This window comes from Epinephelus lanceolatus, chromosome 17, assembly GCF_041903045.1.
Source record: "Epinephelus lanceolatus isolate andai-2023 chromosome 17, ASM4190304v1, whole genome shotgun sequence".
Classification (NCBI taxonomy): Eukaryota; Metazoa; Chordata; class Actinopteri; order Perciformes; family Serranidae; genus Epinephelus; species Epinephelus lanceolatus.
In genome coordinates, this window is record NC_135750.1 from 20,664,712 (window position 1) to 20,687,981 (window position 23,270).

Sequence of the window (23,270 nt, forward strand, 5' to 3'; positions counted from 1 at the left end):
TTTTAATTGATTAAATTACCATATTGTCTTCCCTTTATTGCAGCCATGTTACTAAATTGCACTGTTATGATATAAATGATAGATGAACAGATGAACTACTTTGTTTTGATATTGCTAACACTTGATGCTGATAATAAAAATTTATTTCTGATTTTAATATATACAGGTCGATAGTTTCCCAACACTTGCACCAATTTCAAATGTGTGCACAATAAAACAAAATATAAACAGTTTGTTTATGACAAAGTTTATTAAAATATATTCATGACATTCTTGATTTTTTTGTCTAAAATTTGAACATAAGAGAGATTATTTGCAACACAAGAAATGTACTGTAAGCAATACTGGAAGTGCAAAAAATGATAGTATTGTGTGCCAGGTAAATGCTGATTATCAGTCTGCTATAGCATCAGCAGAGGAAGTTATTGCATATTTTTGAGGGATGGTAACAGTCAATGGGACTGTAGATTCTGCATCAGGAAGGCAGACAATCTCTCTGCAGTGCTTCTTAGGAGTAGGGCTTCACAATCTTCATTGAGATGTAGTTCTGTAGATGTGAAACAAACATTAAAACTAATTCAGATTACAAAATACTGTGGAAAAACAATGTGTGGTGGATTAAAATTAAGTATGGCAGTTTCAGAAATATAAGTAATCTTACAGGTAGGGAGTAAAACAGGATCCCGAAGAACAAGATAACCAGCAGAAGAAGAATCGATATAATGAAAATCCATTTGAATCTGCGCCAAACGATGAACTTCATGGTCTTGCATGGGTTTGTAAACCAGAAGAATGATGTGTCAGGGCGGCTGTTAAATGCAGAAAGAAACATTTACATCATTCATGTTGAGCAGTTCATAGAACAACGTAATCATATTTCATGCATTTTTAAAATTGCTTTAAGGTCTCAGATTTATTACTTGGGTGGGTCCAGTTTGGGATTCATGTTTGGCTCATCTCTGCCTTTCCCAGCCGGTCTCTCATCCACCTCCTTCTCCTCCAGTATTTCCAGTGTCATCTCTACTTTTCCCTGTGGAGTTTTGAACCAGTTTTAAACAGTAACCAGGAAAAGAAAACGTGAACTAGTGACTGTGTTATGAACATCAACATACACCAAGCACATGTTTCCCATCCTTCTCAAGTGCACATGGCCACCAGCCTCGCACAGACTTCTGGGAGAAGAGTGAGTTGGGCGGTGGTTTTTTGGAGGTGGGTGAGCCCGCCATCCCGGGCAGCATCTTTAGGCTGCACTTTTCTGGGCTCTTCGCAGGAGAGATCAGATTGAGTAGGTCCAGCTCAACTGAACCTGTAACAGTGACATAGATAGAAAATAAGTTGTCTTTTATTGCAGCAGTTCTCTCTTAAATATCTCTATCTTTTAAGGGCCTTTGTGTGGTCATGGCATAAATGGGGTTAATAACAATAATGTTTCACCTAAGTAGTCATCCAGGGAGAATTTGTCATTGTCCCATATCTGGACAATCAGTTTAGGAGGAATCCTGAATTCAGTTTTGGCCAGATTCCAGAAATGTTCCTGTAAAAAGACATAAACTTTATTCAGATCATTACTCGCCATCATACCAGCACAACAAAAATTATAAATGATTATGGACAACAGTTACTTGATTCTTTGTTCCCACTCCATGATCTCACTCACCTTCCTTGAGACGACACACAGCTGTTCTGCCGGGAGGTAGTCAAAGTCAAAGACGAACCTCCAGTTGAAATTTCCATCACCATCCAGGGATCTGTAGTGGACATCAGTCTTCTGCTTGTTGTCCTCCATGCCTGGCATCCATCTAGGAAGCATGGTAATGTTGAATTAGGATTTGTGAATCAGTCAAATGGATTAAAAAATGCATATTAAAGTAAAGCCTATATAGGTACAAACAGGGCTGGGCGGTATAGAGAAAATCAAATATCACAATATATTTGACTAAATAATGTAGCCTTTAAATCCAGGGAAAGACAACACTTATGATATTACGATATCCAAAATCTAAGACAATATCTACTCTCATATCACAATATTGATATAATGTCAACATATTGCCCAGCCCTGAGAACAAATGAATGGTTAAGGTCAAGTGATGTACCCTTTAACGTAGATGTCACTCATGTTTTCACCAGTGATGCTTGTTTCGTCCAGAATGACATTGGTTGTGTTCCAAACAATGGCTCGCAAAATGTACCTGTTTTAAATATACAGCGTTAGATTTGATGCTTACATACAATACAATGTAATGTTATTTTTGCCAAGTGTCTTACTTCTTGGCTTTGCGTGGGGTGATATCACATGGAGGACCTGGCAAACCAAGGCTCTTGGGGAAAATGTCGACCCACATTTGAATTTTTCCCTGCATGTGTGGAAAAGACTCTTTAAACACAGCTATTATACAACAACATTAAAATGTGAATTCCACAAAGCATTATGTTCATACTTTGAAGCTTTACTTCTACCTGTAATGCTACCAAATTAATAAATGTAGTGTTACTGCTGTGGTTTTAACCTGAGACAGGTTGGGTTGGTGGGAGCTGCACAGGGTTCTGGTCTCCACATGCTCTGGTGTCAAGCCCTGGTTTCTGAGGACATGCAGAGCCAGCCTCTCTCTGGCTGGGCCCAAGTGTGGGTGGATCACAGTGTTTGCCTCTGCAAAGGGCACAGCAGATTGTAAAAGTCAAGGATGAAAGATAATATAGTGTAGAAGGTGAATATTAATATCAAAGATATACAAACGGTCAAACTAAGCAAAAAAAAATAAAAAATACAACTGTAGCACGCTTATTAATACGTGTTAAAGGCAGAATGAGAAGGATTTTCCGAAAACAAAAAAGATATGTGGACTCATACAAAAATAATCCCTCTCAATTAACATTTATGACCCACAAGAAGAGTGTAGCAATGTCTGTGTCTGCAGAGGCAGTTCCCTCTGCTGGTATTTTCTTTTATATATATGTGCACACATTTAAAAGGAGCCACTGAGCCAGGGAGGTGAGGCCAACTTTGAATGATGTATTTACAATCTGCAACCCACAAATCCCACTCATTCTGCAAGGCATTTGAAAATTACAGTACCAAAATCTTGCAGGTTGTATTGTTTTCCTGAGAAAGACAGTGAGCTGCCATCTCCCTCTATGCGTGGAGGAGGGACGCCTCTCACTCTGGCCACGTTCTGGAGGATCTGAGAAGGCTTCAGCTGGTCTCTCCACTGATTGATCCCTGAGCTGTAAGAAAAATGTAGCTTTTCAGTTTTGGATTTGAGAAACTAAAACATATCATAGAAAAATTCCTTAGTCTACCCTCTAGGATGTATCAACTGTGCTGTAGATATTGTACTGTAAGAGTACATACTTACACACAGTAAGTCTGTGGCAGGCCACAGCAGGGCCTGAAATGAGACAGGAGTCTATTCTCCAAATCGATGACTGTCTCACCCACTTTTTCATCTCTGCTCAGTAGGTCATAGTCATACACAGCAATCTTCAGGTCCTTGTCTTGAGGCAGGAAGCAGGACAGCTCAAACATCCTGGACAAAATAGAGGACATTTAATGCATGTGTTGCTTCTATATGTTCCTACATAAAGTTAAAACTGTCCCAAATCATCTGAATGAATGAAAAATAAACAAGCTGAATACATCACTGCCTCACCTCCCAAACTCTGGATTCAGGGTGTTTGGTTTGTAGTTATCTCTGTCATCTAGTGTTTTCTTTCCCAGTGCAATCTTAATGTATGGGTCACACTGAAACAAAGGAAAAAAAGTAGCTTCAATCATCTTTGTTACTTTATAAGTGAGCCTGGTCGTATCTCAATCCTTCATCACTAAATCAGGGGTTGTTGTTCAGTTCCAGCTACATATAATACTCACAAGGCCATTTGTATCCTTAGGCTGCAGGTCGAGACAGCGCACCACATAAATTCTGACCAGACACTCCTGTGGTCCGCTCTCAGGGAGCTCTCTAAACTGGCGGGGTGGAGGTGGCACCCCTGGATCATCGGGCAGTGGGTAAATCTTGAACGAGCCCTGAATATCGCGAGAGAGGACGCCATCATTAGCAGCACATCTCTTTTGCAAGCTAAGTACATTCACACAGAAACTTCAGACCAGTGGTTCTCAACCAGGGGTACAGGAAACCCCCCGGGTCCCTGAAGGAGTTTCTAGGTGTTGCCACGAAAATGGAGAATAGTTTATTTCCGCTATTTAATTCAATATAGAAGTGAGCCCACTGTGAGTAAGAGTCATAAGAGTGACTATTCTGATCATAGGTTTCACTTCCTCCACAGTTACCTCCACAACTTTAGCTGACAACTATAGGATTCGTGCCTTAATCATATCTAAGAACAAAACCTGAAACAAAAATGGGGGTCTGTTACCTATAATGTTTATCAATCTAGGGGTCCCTGACATTGAAAAGGTTGAGAGCTACTATTCTAGACCATTTTCCTGCCCAGATAACAAAAGATTGAAGAACCGCAGAGGATAAATTAAATTAAATCTTTGTGGTTTGTAATTCTACCTGAAAATTAAATTAAATTTAAATAATGTTGAAAAGCTGTCCAAAAAACGAGAGAAGAATGTGAGTCAGTTCATTGATCTTGCCTACATATCCACATTTAAATGTGGCTTTACTATTCACTCAGTGTGGGAAAGTGCCTCTAACTTAAGTAACACAACTCAAAACTTCAATCATAAAGCAAATGTTTGTGAACACTAAAATCTAAAAACATAATATAATGATAAAATGATTGCTGTATTCCTATTCCTGAGAATATGGAGGTCAAAGGATTATCTCTACAATCCAAATTAAATGGCAGTGCAAGGTATAGTTAAAATGAAATATACATTCAGGACAGGATGAAAGTTGTGCATTTCAACTCCACAAGCGCCAAACACTGTGGCAAACTCACAGCCTCACAGGCATACCAGTCTGCAGGCTTTATATGTAATATCATCCATATACAGTGTTGCTGCTATGTTCCCTCCTTGAACCCACATCTGCAGTACTAGTTTGTAGCTGCCAAATTAATCCATTGACTTTGACTGAAATTCCAAAATTCTCCACCAGAGGGCGGATAAAGGCTATGGAAAGTCACTGTGCAACAGTAAAAGCAGTGATTACCCCTGATACATTAGTGCAGGTAAAATGAGATGCTGAGTGGCAAGGCCACTCCCTCAAATTCTTTACCTTGAACTCTCCAACCACCGTGGGATCATCTTCCTCATCTTCATTCTTTCCTCGCTTAAGTTTGAACGTTGTGCAGAAATCAGTGAGTCCCTGGAACTGAGGAACCTCCTCTAGGTCACTGTTAAATACCTTAAAACCACAAAATAAAATAAGACAACACAGAGGGCAGAGCATATGTTACATCTAATGTAATCCACTGCATTATCTGCTGCACAAAACTAAGTCAAACTTTTTATTATTGTGAGCTTTCAACCTAACTATTGGTTTATTTCACACCTTAGTTGCAAGCTTTCACAGAGCTCCCACGTTTTTATTTTTGGTTCAAAAAATTATCAACAGAATCTCCCCAATGTTTGAGTGCTCTTGTCAGCATCTGAGAGAAAAACTTTTTGTTTTGGATATATAATACTGCAAACTCTTACCAGGAAAAATAAGAATGAGGACATTTTGGTCACAACCCTGTCTGTTACAGCTGGCTTGCTGCAGCTTGTAAAACACAAACAAGGAATCAAGGGAAAGATTAAATCATTTATTGTGCCCTGGCATGTTCTTACCTGCAATGTGTCGTATCCCTTTTTCAGGTAAGGCCCACACTTTTGCTGCTCTCCAACAGAAGCGTAGAACTTACTCCACCAGTCTACTGCCTCATCCTCCTACACAACGGAAAATAATGATGAACTAAGTGTTTTTAGAAATACTGTCTATCAGGAAACAATTTGTGAAAAGAGACAATCTCACCATTTCTGCTTGAAGCTGCAAAATGAGAAGCAAAGAAAGAAAACTTATCAATGAAAGGAAGTAGATGTGAAAATACTGTCTCTAACCTTTTATGGGTGCATTAGTATTTACCTCAGCTTTCATGATGGGACTCTCCTCAATGTCTATGACAACATCGCCCTGGGCAGTAGCTATCATTGCCACTGCAAAGTCAATGAAACAGGATACAATTAGCCTCTACTGTATGCAGCTAAGTGTGCATGTACCTGCCGGGGGCTATGCAATTGTGTATACCTCTAGCTGACATGCAGACTTCACTGTTAATGCGATACGGATCACAGCGGAACTCCTCCAGGCAGTCAATGGTGCACTGACCCACTACTGGTTTCCTACCAAATGGCCGGTGGTCGATGACCTTCAGCACAATGGCAGGGGTGTACATCTCCTCTTTGGGAAGCAGCTACAGTGGGAGTAGAATCAGCCATGTAAGAACATGTGGACAATCTAGACACGAAACATTTACAGGTGTCTCAGAATATTTATTCTCAGAAAGTTTGAGGGTTTGTACCACTTTGAGCAGCAGCACCGATCCAGGGAAGTTGGGGTTCTTTTTGAAGTTTTTGATTACAGCGGTTTGAACGATCTCACCACCACACTCCACTATCAAGCTGGGAGAGGAAACTGTGGCCAGCTGGTAGGTCTTCATGTTCCTCAAGCCCCAAGTCAAGACCTAGGAATCAAATAAACACATTAACACACTTTGAAAAATTAGTATGGGCAGATTAAGGGGCCAGCATGGAGGTAGGAGATAGGTGAAGGGGGGAGGGAATTAAATGCAACTACAACAGAAATCTTAGGGTTGGGCTGATCTTGTCTGATCATGTAATGTGTGTCAAGATACTTTATAGGGCAAAGGATCGTTAACCTCAATCGCAGTGAGCTGCACCACAGGTCTGATTCCCTGGGGAACCATGTAGAGCTTCTCACCCCGGCGAGGAGGCACAAGGGGCATATTTCCGTCATCCGCCTGGAAGGCAAAGCACAGCATTCCCTCATAAGTACAGTTTTATTACATTACAGTACGTTTACTTTCTTTGGTGTCATCGTTACCTTGTTCTTCAGTAGGAGCTCTGCAGCCATCAGTACCTCCCCAGCACTGCGACCTTTTTTTGTGACTGGGAACCACAGCAGCTTGGGGCTGACGGCCACACTGGGGTTCAGTTTCACCACTGGAGGGCATGTACAGCGACCCATGGGCTCATCTTTACCCTTGTAAATAAAGTGCAGAGGCAGAGTAAGACTTAGCAAAGCCTGATTACATCCACCATGCATCCAAGTCATATTTCTAAGATAAAAGTCTGTATGCCTGCGTGGTTTGATCTGGCAGATTAAATATACAACGTACTACTTGATCACTGTCGCACAGCTCCACCACCACATCAGGAGGGTTGCGGGCGATACTTTGAGGGTCTCCGTAGATTTCGATGTCCTCAAAGATGAGAGTCTGATCCCATGTGGGGTTCAAAGTGGACCTTATGACTTCTGTGGTCTTACTCACATGCAGGAATGACACATGGGCGTAGGGATCTAAGGAGGACCAGAGAATCATTTTGATGGGAATGTGAGACAGAATGTGTGAATTTGTGATGTAGAGGTCTTCACAGGTCCACCCTGACCCCAGGACCTAAAAGCCAACCCGCGACCCATACGGATTCGGATCCACGTTTCGTTATGGTCAGTTGGTTCTTGGCTGGGTCCCGAGGAATGGATACACATTCGGACTTTTTGAACACTACAAATGTAAGGAGTCACCACTTTTTTTCCAAACTCTCTTGTTTATAATGTCCGTAAATTTGAATAAATTAGGCTTTTGTGCTCATGGTTTCCGTAAAATTAACTGAATGATTGGATTGTGGAGAATCTAACCATGTGCTGCATGTCCATATTGACAAGGTTTAAACATTTACAGTATATTTGTATGCTCTATCTCAGCAGTTTGGAACTTGCATTAACAGGTCACCAGCAGGTGTTATGGCAGCCCACATTACAATAGAAAAAAATAAAAAAAAAATAAAATAGAATTAAATTAAACTAAAAAAGACATCTGAAACATAAATAAACAGACTTGAAAAACATTTTTAGCAGTAGGACGGTATTTTTAGTAGCAATTTAATTTAATCTCAATTTGCTGGGTCCATAAAATAGACTCAAGACCTCTTCCAGTTCTCAGGTCTCATGCCTCTTGAACATGCACTGCATCAGGTCTGCTATATCTCGGCAAAAACTGGTCAGGTAAATATACTTTTAAAAATCATTGCATCCAATCGGATCTCGGAAGGAATCTTGAGAGTCCATTGGGGTTCAGATTTGCCATTTTGGACTTGTGAAAATCTCTGCTGTGATTTTTATTTGGTAGAATTGTACCTCCTGATTAGATTTCATCTATTCGTCTTGATCAGGCTTGTACTTTTGTTTTTCTGTGTCACATGTTGTCTGCCTTATTTTTACCCGAGAAGCTGTCTTTGTCCATTGCACAGAGATTCCTCCCCTGATACACGTACACTCTCAGATGGTACAGGTACGACCCTGAAGGGAGATATAACATTATCAGCATGTTCAACCGTATCACCTCCAAACACAACATAATCTCACAGGACATCTGGCACACTGCTGATTTATCCAGACTTTACTGGGTTTTTGATTCAATGCTATCTTGCATCAGGGGCTTTGAAGAAACAATCAGCAACCAGAGTGAGTGACCAGCAATCACTTTATCTGACCCAACTACTCACGGCTAAAGTGGCAGGAAACAGTGGGTGTGTTGGCGCCGAATACTTTGGATGCATCCGTTTTACTGGCCTTCTCGTCAACATCAACCCCCTGTTAACAAAACGCAGGGTGAGGTGCTTAGAAGAACAGAATTTAAGAAGATTTGAAGAAAAGAGTGCACAACTAAAATAAACTTCCTGAGTGATTTGCCAACATCTGACAGGAACAGCCACATGCAGGAGAATAATGAGAGGATATGACTCAGATGGCATAAAGTAGCGGCTGTTGCCATGACAACTGCCTTGATGGGGGGAAATGTAAGAGCACAACATGTATTCAGCAATGTTTTCAGGGGGGACTCACTAATGCCCCTTCCAGCCTAAAGATGGCAGAGGACCCAATGCAGTCTGATGGGACCATCTTTCTTCTCCAGCGGCGGCGGCGGAATGTGTCAGAGGAGCGCTCCTTCCTGTGGAACTTCCAGCCAATCAGGGAGGAGTACTCCCAGCCTTCCCCTAGATCTCGTTTCTGTGAAGGACACAAGGACAGGAAAACAATGAAAAACTCATAAAAATCTCTTAAATCTAATCTTTTATTTTTTCTTCTTCCTCCAGAGGTGGGACCAAGTCATTGTCTTGCAGGTCACAAGCAAGTCTTAAGTCTTTGCACTCATTTCCCGAGTCCGCTCAGGAATGTATTGTTAGTTCGTCATGGTTCTCTCCTGCAACTTGATAAGATGCTGACAGATTGGTTCAAACAAAGAGGATCTGGTGGTCAACTTGCTGGAAATGGATAGCGTTATGTCAATTGATTCAGGAAATGAAGGAAAACGAATTGATTTGTGGCACACTTTTACTTATTATTTCTTACTAATACTAATAAATCTTTGGGCTCAGTGGATGGTGTCAAGTATTTATAAGTCAAAAGGCTCAATTGAAGTCACAAGTCATTGGTATTAAAGCCCAAGTCGAGTTGCAAGTCTTTTTTTTTTATTTTGGCAAGTCAAGTCTGAAATCATCAAATTTGTGACTCAAGTCATGTGCCTTGAGTCCACATCTCTTTCTCACCTCAGTAACAGCCATTTTATCAGCTATCTTCCTCCGAGGCCTTATGAGTCTCTTCCTACGATGGACGTGATACATTTTCTCTGCTGCAACCCAGGATTTGGGCTTATCATCGGGGGGAATGGTGACTCCGTATTCCCAACCTATAGTACCAAAGGACACACAGACATGCGCACAGACCAGGTTAAAGTTGCACAATTTCAAACTAAAAAACAAAACGAAGAGAAGTTTTGTGTTAGTGTTCATGTTACCTCTCTCATCTACAGCCTTGTTGCTGTCAAAGGTCCAGTTGTCCTCCCAGCTCCATCCCGGTGGACATTCAAAATCTGCTGGGCTTGGAACCTTTTCTCCGTTCTTCACAACACAAACCCAAATTAGTGGTCACAAAATTAATTAAGTATTGTTATTAAACACAAAATTATGGATTGCCATTTAATTGTTAAAGTAATTCAGGCAAATCTACTTGTAAATAAATGCAAATACTGGTTGATCACACCTTCCCAGATGCAAAGAGCATCTTACTTTTCAAATGCATTTTAGTGATTATAATCCTAAAACTTGCATTAAATACTTTTTTTGGCTGTTTGGGGCCTGATGAAGTCCAATATTAACTCTCCTTCTAGCTCAGCTTTGCTCTCCATCAACTCCTGAGGGAAATATAAAAGCTGTTTAGCTGCTAAATGCTTCACTGCATTCACAAGCTAGTTGCTAACTTCATCTGTTTGATGTTTGTTACAGGGCAGGGAGCAGCATAGAGTGGATTTATCAGCAATTTTTATCTTGAGACAGCTGCTGCCTGCTGTGTGTGGAATCAAAGTGAATCACAATAGTAAAGCTGCATGCCATAAAAGCAAAACAACAGGCTGAAAGATGCTAAAAAGCTTTAAATAACAGGGACAAACCAGAACTTCAGAAGTGCACAAAATACTGTCATAATTATTAGCGGCAGCCCTAATAAAAACTACATATCATAACTAGACTCAGCAGGTCACATCCACAAAACTCCATCATGTTTATTTACATAAATCCAACCACAAAGCAACCCACCTATCCTGAGTACATAAAAGCACAAGAAACACTGATAACATTGGAATCTAAGAAGCAGACAAGTTTTTGTCCTGTTATCTTCACCAATATTTTTCACAAAAATTAAATTTGTGTGTGAGAGCAGTACTGCAGGTCGTACCACGTCTGTGTAGGGCTCTGAAGCGGGCTTCCACTCCCCACCAGGGAAACGTGTTTCATTCTGAAAAACTTCATCAGTGAACTCTGTATGGCCCGCATCTGCTTCTGTTAACAGGCTGTAGAAAACACCACCACATCACAGAGGTTGATGAGAAGCTTTGTGACTCAGACAGCAGCTATGTCAGACTGTGATAAACGGAGCGGAACAGCTCAGGAAGACGGGCTTCAGAGAGCTAAAATTGTTGACATGAACCTTGGTGGGAGAATGTACTGTAAGCGCTTGAGCAGAAGGAGGCATTAAAGGAGGGAGGGAGAACTCCTTAAATCAGAAAAGTGGCTGATGCCAAAATTCCTTTTCGTTTCCTGTGATTGTGTTCAAGATGTGACTGGTACAAGCAATGATTGATGATTACTGCCAATGCATAGAGCTGAAATATGTGCAGGATTCTGGAGTGATAACAGGATGTTTGTACTTGAGATTGTACAAGCTAGGAATCACGAAGGAAAGCTAGAGTGTACATGCTTGCGTGTGATAAAGTGAGTTTCTTAAACTTACGATCGCTCGGGGTCAACAAACCAGTCTTCCTCCCACTCCCATCCACGTGGGGGCAGAAAGCGTTCTCGTTTGAGTTTAACCTTTCCAGTCACATCTGAGAACTTATGGCGACCAACCAGGCCAGTTGTTCCCCACTTCCCTATAACATGGGCCTGGTTCTCATACTGCGAGGAGATAAGAGAGTTAACACAACTGAAACCTGATTGTGTGTCAATAAAAGCTTTTTTTTTTTTTTTTTTTTTTAAGCTAACGTACCATTTCAGCATACACGCTGAAGTTTCCCTCTGAGAAGCTGTTGAACTTCTTCTCATGGGCAGAGAGACCGAGCCACATGTTGACACGCAGCTGAACAGGGACCTTCACACCTTTGTTTTTATCCATGGGGTACTGACAAACACAAATTATTAGAATTTAAACGTGAAATATCTAATTACAAATAAATAAATGTGTTACTGTATGTTAGCTTTGTACCTGCATGAAAATGGTCTGGGTCCGTCCACAGTGTTTGCCACGCGCCTGTTCGCTAAAGTTGGAGTACAGGATCTGGTTTGCTGGTACTCGAGCATACGCCACTCGCTTCTCTCCTCTTAACATCCAGATGATCACATCTGGCATGCTGTTCTGAGGCTGATGGAGACACACAACATTTTAGTAACATCATTCATTTTCACTGATTTCTTTTTGAGCTACAAAGCATTTTTGTATTTTATTCTTTTCCTGACCTCCTCTGCCAGCTGCTTGATTCTGTCCAACCAGTCCTCAATGTCACCAACAGTGGCCTTGACGTCTGTGGCTTCCTCTCTCACTCGATTGGCCATCTCTTTGATACCCTCCACGGCAGCATCACGCAGGTTTTTCAACTGCAGATCCAGTGCAGTCACATTGGACTGGTTCTCCAGCACTGGAAGCTGGAAACTGTCAAAATGTTGTTGGTATGAGTAACAAAAAATGAATAAATAAATAACATAACCAAGCGGCAGCCTCCAAGGCTAAAAATGAAGCCAACGTGGATTTGCCAAAAACTGCATTTCCTTGAATGACTGCTTTAGCCTGGCTCCAGATGCAAGTCAATCAAAACAGTTTTGGTCTTAGCTTATTTCAACATTCATGACAAATGCACAGACTTAAAGTTATGCATATTTAAAAGTGAGGCCGCTTAAGTGACAGCCTGTCTGCAAGGCACTGCTACAGTCTAAGTCTGATCCACACCTCAGTCCTCCACAACTCCCTCTTGTCCAAATATGGTCACTTCTGGCTCCAAAAAGCCAAGATAGCAATGACCAAAATGCAGAACTCTTGGCTTTAAAATGGGAGTCCACAAACCAGTGGGTAACGTCATGGAAACTACGTCCATTATTTTAAAGAGTCTATGAACATAACTCAACCACTTACAAATGTATTTGACCCAACAGCAATAACCACACTACAGTTTTCATAATGATAAGTTGTATTGTGGCATTACGTCATTCAACACACAGGTCCAATGTCCGTCTGGTCCTGTCTTACCTCTCCAGGTCCTCAATCATGTGGTTGATGAGTTTGAGCCAAATCTCTGCCAGACGTGTCTCGGGCACCTTGGCTAGTATGGCTGTTTTTAAAGAGGTGAGGTGGGACTCCTGCAAAAAAACAATCAACAGACAGATAAAAGGAGATTACTGAGCAGTATCTGCCTGTGTAGACATGCACATCATGTGACACTGTGACTTTTTCTCACCAGTCTGTCAGCGATGAAGAGGAGAACATTGACAGAGTCTAGACGGTGGCTGACGTCTTCCCAGTATGAAGTGAGAATCACTACAGGCTTAGTGTCAGCCCAGGGCAGGTAATAATAGTGATTACCTATGGGATACAAAATAAATATACGCAGTCATTTTAAATACAAGTTGTGGAGTGGACAGCTCACTAACATTTGATGTCCGTGTAGTTTTCATTCTCTGTGGCCTCATGAACCCTTAAACACAGACTAATAGCATAGTAAACAGTTAAAGACCTGTCCAGTGTCCACTGTTACATCAGAGTACAACTCATAATTATTTATTTTAAACTATTTTAAATTTATCGGCAGTGATCTGAATCGGGCTGGTTTTCACGTGATCGGCCATGACCTGAGACCAGCCGGTCAGTCTAAAATATGCCAATTTTAAACACCGGTCAAATTCCCTTGATTGACATCATGTAACATCAGCAGCGCACACACACGCACATGTGCAACTCACAGCTTGGGCAATGTGAGAAAGTGAAACATGGGTGGCTTCTCACCTTAATCATTCACGCACACACCAAAAGAGAGAAGAAGAGAGTTGTTAATTGTCCGTGTGACATGTGCGTGTGTATGCGCGCTGCTGATGTTACACGATGTCAATCAGGGGAATTTGACCAGCGTTTTCAATAGGCATATTTTAGACTGCCCGGCGGGTCGCAGGTCATGGCCGATCACGTGAAAACCAGCCCGATTCCGAGCACTGCCGATAAATCGGTGCAAGTCTACTAATTTTAAATAAAAAATACATTTATTAAGGTAGAAATACTATGTAATGCATTCAGAGCTCCCTCATGCTCCTCAACTAAAAAACAGATTATAAAATGAAATAAATCTTAGTTGTTCTTTTGAATTATTTTTTTCATACCATCAAACACAGCAAAGCTGTACTGGGTGGTGGATGACAGGGGCGTGCAGGTGGAGTCCATCTTGTTGCCATAGTTACCAATGCTGACCTCGAACTGGATTGGCTCACCCGGCTCTTGAAGCATGCACGCACTGTGGAACACAGCGCACAGAGAGAACTTCCTCCTCCGCTGGTACTTCTGTACTCAATCAGAGTAATCAAAAAGGATGTGGCAGTGTTAGAGGTTAGGGCGGGATTATTTCTATCCGGTATGGACCAGAAACCTCTTTTGAGCAACTGAAATTTTCTGTCGGGAAACTCTTTAAAGGGACAGTTCAACCTAAAATCAGAAATACAATTTTTCCCTCTTACCTGTAGTGATATTTATCAATCTACGCAGATTGTTGTTATTGACATTTTCAAGAATAAAGCAATTAAGCAATATATGACAACTTACACATTAAAAACTTTAAACTCTTTATCGAAAGCATTATGATATAAATCAGATAAATAAGGAGACAGCAGTAATTACAGTATGACAGAGTTACAGACGGCAGCGTATACCTGTGCCACCAGGATGTCATCACTGGAGATGTCGTCCACATTCTTATCAACCTTCCCATCCAGCTCAGTGGACAGCTCAACAAGGATCCTCCCCCTGTAGGCGACCCCTTCACCCTGCAACAGATCAAAAAGCAGAATTCTCATGTACACATTGTCATGCAGGTAAAACATCACCTGTCTATACCTACAGTAGGTAGCCCTCTGTGCTGAGCTAACAGCGTAGTCTTACCTTCCCCAAGTTGAGGTCATCGTATGGGTCAGGCAGGCCAGTAAATTCTCTCGGGCTACCGTACAGGTTGACATAGCATGGCCCAAATGCTGGGAGAAAACCAATCTCTGATGCTGCAGTGCTTACTGTAACATATAGACACTTTGATTATAAACACATCTGGACAGGTTCGAGGCTTAAAGCAATACAGTGCATGAGAACAGACACACACACTGACGCAGAAGGCTAAACACTCAGCTATAAAGCAACATGTTAAAGAAGGTAGATGACAAGTGCATACGTACAGTCAGACACTGTGTTGGTATCAGCTCGTGCATCTGTTTCCAGTAGGGAAAAAACATAGACATTAAGTGCTACATATTACTATCAAAAACACTGAGTGACAACATTAATTAGAAAAATATAGATAACATTATTACCTTCAATCTCTCCACCAGAGGAAGATATTTTGCTCAGATTCAAAAACGTTGATCCTATGGCATCATCCTTGGTTAAACGATCCCTGCCAAGAGTTAATTGGCACGTCAAATATTTGTTGTGATATGACTGTCATTTGTGCAGCTGTGTATGAATGAATTTTGGCGCTTACCAGTCATACACAGTCAACTTCACACGTTCACACATGGACGGGAACTGCAGAGGGAGACAGAGGCAAGTGTTGATTTGTGCTTTGGAAATCTGAATCAAGCTCATAAGACACATCTTAATATGCATCTTTCTTACCTTGACTTGGAGATTGATGATTTGATTCCACTCTGGATTTGCGTTTTTCTCAATGATTTTGGTGCACAGCTAAAAACAAAGAAAACACCGCTGCATATAAATAATATTCACGCAGTAAGAAAATTAAAAAACTTTATTTTCTTTTTAGTTAAACATGAAATACCTTCTTGCCAGCAAAGCTGACTTCCACATATGGATCCACCAAATTTTTCCTGTCTCCCTCTCCTCCAAAGACCTGTTTTACCGTCTGAATAAAGGCATCGTCCACTGAAATGTAAAGACAACTTGTGAATAGAAGTTTTTCAAGGGGATTTGACTGCATTACACCACAATGGTTAGAGGAGTTGATGTGCCACTTACTCTGTGGCATATCCTCTGCACGGTAGATTTTGAGGCTGAGCGTGGCCGATCGCATCGTGACACCCGCTGGCACCAAAAGATTGCTTTCTATGTCGTCCTGCTCTTCACTTATATCGCTCCTCTCAATCTAGAGGGGAGGGGAGGGGAGGAGAGAGGAGAGGAGAGTTTGTCATGATCTTTTCAAAACTGATCTGTCCTCTGTGTGTAGTAGAGGGAAACTTGATGGGAAGAAAGACGGTACACACACCGGTGGCTCGTCTCCAGTGCCCACAACAATTATGCTGACTTTCAGGTAGCCTCTGGCCCCTGAGCTTGAGTCATCAGGATCACTCAGGAGGAGCCATTTCCTCAGTATGGCATGAGCTGGACATGGTACAATAATAAAAACATGTTCAAACACAGACAACATAATTTACACAAATCTAGTAAAGTGTAACTTTTACATGGAAATACTGACCTGGTTCGTCATAGATGTAGCCAATATCCAGCTGTGTAAGCAAGAAAAAATATTTTAATTATGGACAATTTGAAATCTGTCAACCTGCTGGAGATAAACGGCACAATTCTGCTGCACTGAACTCCCTACTAGCAAGTAAATCAATACAGGTCAAATTTCTGAAATAAATAAAGCAGAAATAAGGGGTTAAAAGTAGTTTACTGGGCATACCTTGAACTCTCCCATCAGACTGTCAGCTCTGAGAGAGAACGAGTCATAAACCTGTCAAGAAAAGCACAGTGTTAGAGAAATTCTCACATGATGGACAGCCTTTTTATTTTTGCAAAAGAAAATTAGAGTTATCTACGCACCCGTAGACTAATGCTCTCATCGAACAGTTCTGAGGGCAGCATGTTAACATTGTAGAAAAACATCTAAGGGGCAGAACAAGCCACGGATGAATGAGTATTTCCCTTATCACTGTTTGCACAACACATTTTGAAGTCAGACACGTTTTATTATCAGTGACAACATTATAGGACTTACAGTTTACTAAGCTGAGATGCTTTGGCAACAACTGAGACAGAAGAAAATGCATATGAGAGAAGTGAGATACGCAAGAAAGCTGAAGACACTGCCTTTAAGGTCCACTGTCATATCACTGCTGCCAGTGCAGAGAGAAATAACCCAGGGGGGGTATCAAAGCTGGTGGAGATTAAGTGGCAAAGAGAGAAGACAAGAGCATGTTAAAAACAGACAGGCAAGAAAAAAAGGCAAAGTGAAAGTATCTCTACAGTATGTGTATTTTTTTTTGTTGTTTTTTTGTGGTGATGGACTCATTACCTCGTCGAAGAACGGGTTATTTCCTCTTCTAATCCTGGTCCTGTGAGTCTGTCCGCATACATTCACCTTAACCACTGGCTTGATGTTATTGCCAGGCAGCTGGCGGCCCTCAATGACCCGAATGCGAATCTGAAGATTGCAAGCAAGAGTGAGGCAGTTGAACAAACAGTGAGCCAAATCATCTGTGTCCTTCTTTTTTTTAAAGATATTTTTTGGGCATTTTAGCCTTTAATTGATAGGACAGCTTAAGCGTGAAGGGGGGAGAGAGAGAGGGAAGGATGTGCAGCAAAGGGCCACAGGCTGGAGTTGAACCTGGGCCGCTGCAGCAACAGCCTCGTACATGGGGCGCCTGCTCTACCACTAAGCCGCCGACGCCCCCATCTGTGTCCTTCTTGAAAAGGTAACATTGATTCATATGAGTTGATGAATATAAATTTATTCAGTACAGATAATAATAATAAATATTTCAGGATATTTAAACAGGAACAAAAAATATGTTCACAAAGAAAATCATGTGTGTGAAACTGCCTGCCCTGATGCAATACCATAATAAGGTTCACACTGTTGCAAAATGAGGAGTAAATATTATAATTCACTTTCTACTGGCTGCCCTCTCTTCAATTTCTATTTACACTGGCAAAGCCTGCTGTCATTCATGTGACAAATTATAAAAATCACATCCTAAGTATTTGTTATTATCCGGGAGCAGAGTAATCAAACGGACAATACCTGGAAGTCCTGAGGCTTATTGGCCAAGGCTCTATGCCTCTTGCTCCTGAGACGGACTGACTTGTGTCTGCGTTTCCCAGGCTGGCTTGGTGAAGTGGGAGCTCCTGGGCTTCCACTCTGACCTCCTCCCTCGACGTCTGTGTCCCCCTCATCACCCTCATCACCTTCATCACTGCCTCCTGTAAAGCAAAACCCCAAAAATCACACAATCATCAATAGTCCAACTTCACTTGTAGTGTTCTCTCAGCTTTATTTGTATACAACAAAAACAGACAACAAACACCCTCTCACTGGAGCTGGAAGCGTCTGAAGTGTCTACTAACCTCCTAACAACCTGGTGGACACTTTTTTGTTTATATTAGGAGATACCTCATAACGTACAAGCCTGAGGAGTAGTATTAAAACAACGAGAGACAGTAATCCTCTTCCTGCATTAAAGTAGTTTAAGGAGTTGTTATCTCCTGTTGGATATAAAAAAGTAATGTGTAATTTAAGGAAAACCACCAATGAACGTTTAAATCCTGGGCCTCCTTTGAACTCACAGAAAACCATAATACAGTTGCTGAGAGGTTGTGTTCATTTTCAAACTGCACAGCCAGTCATAAGGATCAGGTGCAAGCCAGCTGCAGGAACATTTTAGAATAAAATCACAATAATCAATCAAAATAAACCACCAAAAGCATAATATATTTACACAAAATTACATACATCAAAAAACAAAGCAAGATTCATAAAGAGTTACAAGAATAATATGTGATTTAACCTCATCCCATCACGTAGATGGCTGAGATGAAGATTTTAAAAAGAAAGATGGACCGCAGGTCCTACTTCTGTCCTTTGGTCCTACTATTTTTATCTTTATCTTTTTACTTTTTGTATGTGTGTTTATTATTGCTTATTTTTGTGTGTGGGGATTAAGCATGTAACAATATGACAATATCATGTTACGATCAGCTTGGCCAAAATAATTGCAATTTAACGATACTATCCCAATAATCACCAAAATATACTTAAAACTCTTAAAACAGCACTAAAACACACTGGAATCACTTCACTTTTGTAAAGAAACAAATACTTTTATCATCACAGGAGACACACCACTTTTTAGTGAATGTCGTTTTAAGTGAAAACAGTCTTAAAAAGCCAACTGTTTGAAATGCCATCATATCTTTCAATATGAAATAAGACCATGCTTGATCTTTTACTTTTTTTGAGGTTGGTGCGTATGCGGCCTGTTTTTGCAGTTCCTTTATTGTTGGTTACCCAGCAGTCTCTCTGGCGGCTGCAGGACACACTATTCAAGATTATCCACATAACGGAAATTCACCACCAACTATGTTTTCTACCGTGATAAAATCGCATATCATCCCATCCCTAGTGGCGATACCCACATACATGAATCATTGAAAAGGGGAGTGAAGTTTTGTTTTGTTCTCTTGGGAGGCAATAAAAAATGAAACACAACCAGCTCTTTTCATTTCTTAGTTTAACTGTTTACTTACCACCGTCCACATGAGCTGTGTCTCCATCAGGTTGATCATTTAGGTCTGGAGTACTGCTTGCAGGTGGTTCATACCCAATGAGCAAATTAATGGCTGCCTGAAAAAAAGTAAATGTTTCTCAATTAGCCTTTTCAGATCATCTGTGCATGTCTCATAGCAAATGACATGTCATGGGATTCAACTAATGCCACTACTTCCTGTGAACCCAAACAGATATCAGGCATCATCTGGCAGAGTTGAAGCTGCTTTAGGTGATGCATGGTGTACGGGATCAGGATCATATTGTCGACTAAATTTATGTTCTCACCCCGACAGGCTGTTGTTTCTCATTGAGCAAGGGCACATTCTTGGATGGGAGGGACTTTGTGTGACCACTGGCCAAGTCTCTCAGAGAGATTTTTGCAGAGCCAATGAACCTGTAAAGCAATCACATACATTTTTTCTTTGGTCAGATAATCATATATAAGTCAGAAAATAAGTCACTGCTGCTGGGGGGAGAATATTGTCTTTGTTTAAAAAAGACCACAAGGACGTAAAGCTAAAGAAACAATAGGAAGGATGCTTTAGTTCCCCAATCTGTCATGGACTCACGCAGTTACATGAGGGGATTGGACGCAGTGTTTGTGACTGGAATTGCTTGTTGCTCTGGATAGTTGGCGGTTTCTACTTCCCTATTTCACTTCTTCACATATTATGACAAACCGAGCAACAACACCTACTTTTTCTAAAACAAAAGTCATGTAGCAACAGTGATTAATAATCACAATGGCTTGCAACACATTGGACATTTTTTTTAAATCATCCTAAACAAACGTGACAAATATCCACTTTGTCTGGATAGTTTTGAGAAGTGAGCCATTTGTGATCTCCCAAGAGTACAAATGGGATACTTTGCTGTGTGACAAGGACCAGCTGGTTACTCAGGCAAGCCCCTGAGATGATGTACAAGTACACAAGATGGTAACAATTAACATCAACCACAGGCATGTGCTGGGCGCGCTGTGCCCAGTTAAAGGCTGGACAAATAGGGGAAAGAAGGCCGGTGGAAAGGCAGTCTTGTGTAAGCAACATGAAAGCAAGCAAACTCATATTCATAATCATACTCTGGCTCTGTTTTTCCTCTCTTGTTCTCAACAGTTGTCCCGTTATTTATTATTTCACAGAGATTTAAGAAAAGAAAAAAAGGGTTGTCCTTGGAAAGCAGGGTCAGCTGTGGAGGATAGGAGAGGTACTCTGGTGCAGCAGTTTATTGTCTCTTCTGCAGAGGCCACATGTAAGGACTGGTTTATACAAATTAATGTTTGTATACATACTTCTAGGAAACCAGAAAACAAAACTTAAACCCTCACCCTTAAAATCTAGTCTCAAGTATGTGGAACTGCTTCATTGAAAAAAACGAAACAGACTTTCTAACCACAGTGAAAAAGCCAGAAAATGGTTTTCCTGGCATGCTGATATATTTTCCACTACTTGCATAGCACTTTTAAACAAAGCTAATTCAGGAGTGAAACAATCTGCCAAACTGAGCAGTCAGCAAGATGGTTTATCTTGTTAAGTATCACAGATTAGATACCTGTCAGTGAGTCACATTTCTTTTTAAAACAATAGACCTCCATGTTCAATCAGACACATTTTCTCTTCACAATCAGCTTCACACTACATCTAAAGTTAATTCTGCAGAGCATTACAGGCTGAGTTACAACTAGTCATCACAGATGTGCCAGTGACAAGCCAGCGCAAGCTCTGTTGTTCACCCCCCTCACGCGGTGACGGCAGTGATCATGGAAAAATATCCAAGTGACTGCGTGGCTGATGCAGACACCCTTCCACCCTCCCCCCACCCCTTGTGCCTGCCCCAGAATATATTAAACACAATCAGTCACCAGAGTGACTCAGTGGGAATGTTTTTACTTGGTCTACCCTCTTGCCTGCACTGCACAGAGACAAAAAGATGGACACTATACAAACAGATAAACAATCAAAAACTATGCAGAGTATTAAAAAAACATATATGGCAGTCTGAGACTGCCGGTTAAAAAAGTGACTTTTCCTTTTAAGGCAACATTCCCGTGAGAGCTGGAGAGTTATTGTTTACCAGACATGCAAGTCTTAACATGGTCGCAGTGAGTCCTGTGGTTATATAGCTCAGCTAAGTTAAAACATGTTGCTCTGCCCCTTATGGAAAGATTATAATAACTACTTTCAACCACACTGTTAGAATAGTGTACTTGTAGTACCAGTTCACTGCAGCTGCACTTTCACAGATTGCAATACCACATCTGTCTTCTGTAAAGGTAACCCTCTGAGGTATGGTGAGGACTTCCTTTGGGTCATGCCCTGCACTACAAAGCATAACATAGGTATTTGGAAGGAGGGGGGTTCTGTTAGGACCGCCCACGCTCATTTGGGGAGGCTGTTTACACTCATATGCCCTCCTACGCAGAGGCAGGAGTGTGTTTGAATGATCAGTAATTACTCATGGGGTAGGCTGAGGGTCATGTATTAGTTCACTCCACTTTAGCACACAATATGAAATATGCAAATGTCACAATTCCTCTCTTGGATGCTTGTCATATACATACTTGTCTTTGCCGATTGTCTCATAGTCTTTGACGACCACATTGATGAATGAAGATGCATCCAAGGGAGAGCCTTTCAGATCAAATTCGAGCACCTGTAATCACAGGGAAGAGACCTTTATAATCAGTTAAAACAACAACATGTAGTTTTAACTGAGGTAACAGCAGCTCTCAGGTGACTCATCATGTCTCAGTCAACACTGTAACTCTCACACATTACAGTTAACTCTAATTCTGCACTTACTTCATTCCATACAGGATTCAGTTCATTGTCAATTGCTTTGGTTTTCTTCTTTTCACCTGAAAACACAATGGACAATACCTTATTTATTTGCAAAAACTCATTATGTCCAAGACAACATAGTGGACACAAATGCATCTTCCAAAAAATAAATGATTGAATCTTTTTTACAATCTGCTGGAAACAGAGGAACACAGGATGCACCAAGTCATCTATTTTTGTAAATATAAAGATCAAGCCTCATGGGCAAAAAAATGTTACTGTTGTCTTTGGACAGAGGGCTATTCTGACCTTATAAGGATGTAGGCTACTCCTCGTTTTGATAATGAATCACCACCAAAATACTTAAATCAAACTCTAGGAATAGATGCATACTTTATACTGCGACCGAATTTAACTGCAAAAGTGATGTCCACAACCTTTAGGGTGGAAAGATAATAGGGTGGAAAGATAATAGTTTAACAGAAAGTGAAACACTGTGTGCATAACCAGTGTTGCTGAGGTAAGTTAACGGAGCATTCACAGTTCCCCAGAAAAATAAGTCAAAGCAATAGTCTCACCTCTGAAGACAACCCCAGCAATTGGATCTGGGTTTCCAAGTTTCTTTTTGGGGATCCCACTGGCGGATTCAACAATGACCCGCAGCATTTTTTTATAAAGTCCAAATTTAATCAAAGAAACGAGTCATATTCCGCTGAGAGAGAGGGAGTTCTCACAGAGGGAACTGAAACGCACAGATGTGCACAAGAGAGGAGTGGATACCGGGGAGGGCAGCCTCACTCGTGAGTCAGAGGCATTACACACACAGGGCCAGCCAGCCTGGGTGAGGAGGATTAATGGGCGAGAAAAACATAAGTGAGCTGGGACGTACATCCTGTTGTTCCCCATACCTGTTCAAAATGCTTCATAATTAAAACTCAATATTGGCATGTGCAGAGAATGAGTTAATGCGTTCACCATCCAGGGGAACCAACGGAGACG

The 23,270-nt window shown here is 41.2% G+C and overlaps 1 protein-coding gene across 2 annotated transcripts; it reads right to left on the reverse strand.

Moving 5' to 3' along the window:
* Positions 1-231: 231 nt before the first annotated feature.
* myofl (myoferlin like) lies at positions 232-23,070 on the reverse strand. 2 transcript variants are annotated; one of them, XM_078176270.1, is made up of 54 exons: positions 22,850-23,070; positions 22,293-22,348; positions 22,052-22,143; positions 19,777-19,885; positions 19,470-19,566; positions 17,968-18,146; positions 17,239-17,367; positions 16,767-16,829; positions 16,627-16,677; positions 16,417-16,447; positions 16,207-16,322; positions 15,960-16,086; positions 15,763-15,866; positions 15,600-15,668; positions 15,466-15,509; positions 15,296-15,378; positions 15,161-15,193; positions 14,877-15,001; positions 14,648-14,761; positions 14,105-14,282; positions 13,192-13,316; positions 12,984-13,093; positions 12,200-12,392; positions 11,949-12,104; positions 11,733-11,864; positions 11,478-11,641; positions 10,923-11,037; positions 9,988-10,090; positions 9,740-9,879; positions 9,036-9,200; positions 8,696-8,783; positions 8,412-8,489; positions 7,309-7,490; positions 7,014-7,172; positions 6,829-6,930; positions 6,472-6,633; positions 6,198-6,363; positions 6,036-6,106; positions 5,925-5,939; positions 5,741-5,836; positions 5,187-5,315; positions 3,869-4,024; positions 3,651-3,742; positions 3,357-3,527; positions 3,077-3,225; positions 2,511-2,650; positions 2,269-2,357; positions 2,097-2,192; positions 1,658-1,799; positions 1,435-1,534; positions 1,113-1,306; positions 921-1,030; positions 662-809; positions 232-547 (listed from the first exon to the last, which is right to left on the reverse strand). In XM_078176270.1, exons 1-54 carry the CDS (start codon positions 22,935-22,937, stop codon positions 509-511), a joined length of 6,165 nt encoding a protein of 2,054 aa, XP_078032396.1. In that variant the 5' UTR covers positions 22,938-23,070; the 3' UTR covers positions 232-508. The 2 variants fall into 2 exon arrangements, with proteins under 2 accessions (XP_078032396.1, XP_033469329.2); XM_033613438.2 differs by having other exon boundaries at positions 5,741-5,839; positions 22,850-23,069.
* Between the last annotated feature and the right edge of the window lie 200 nt (positions 23,071-23,270).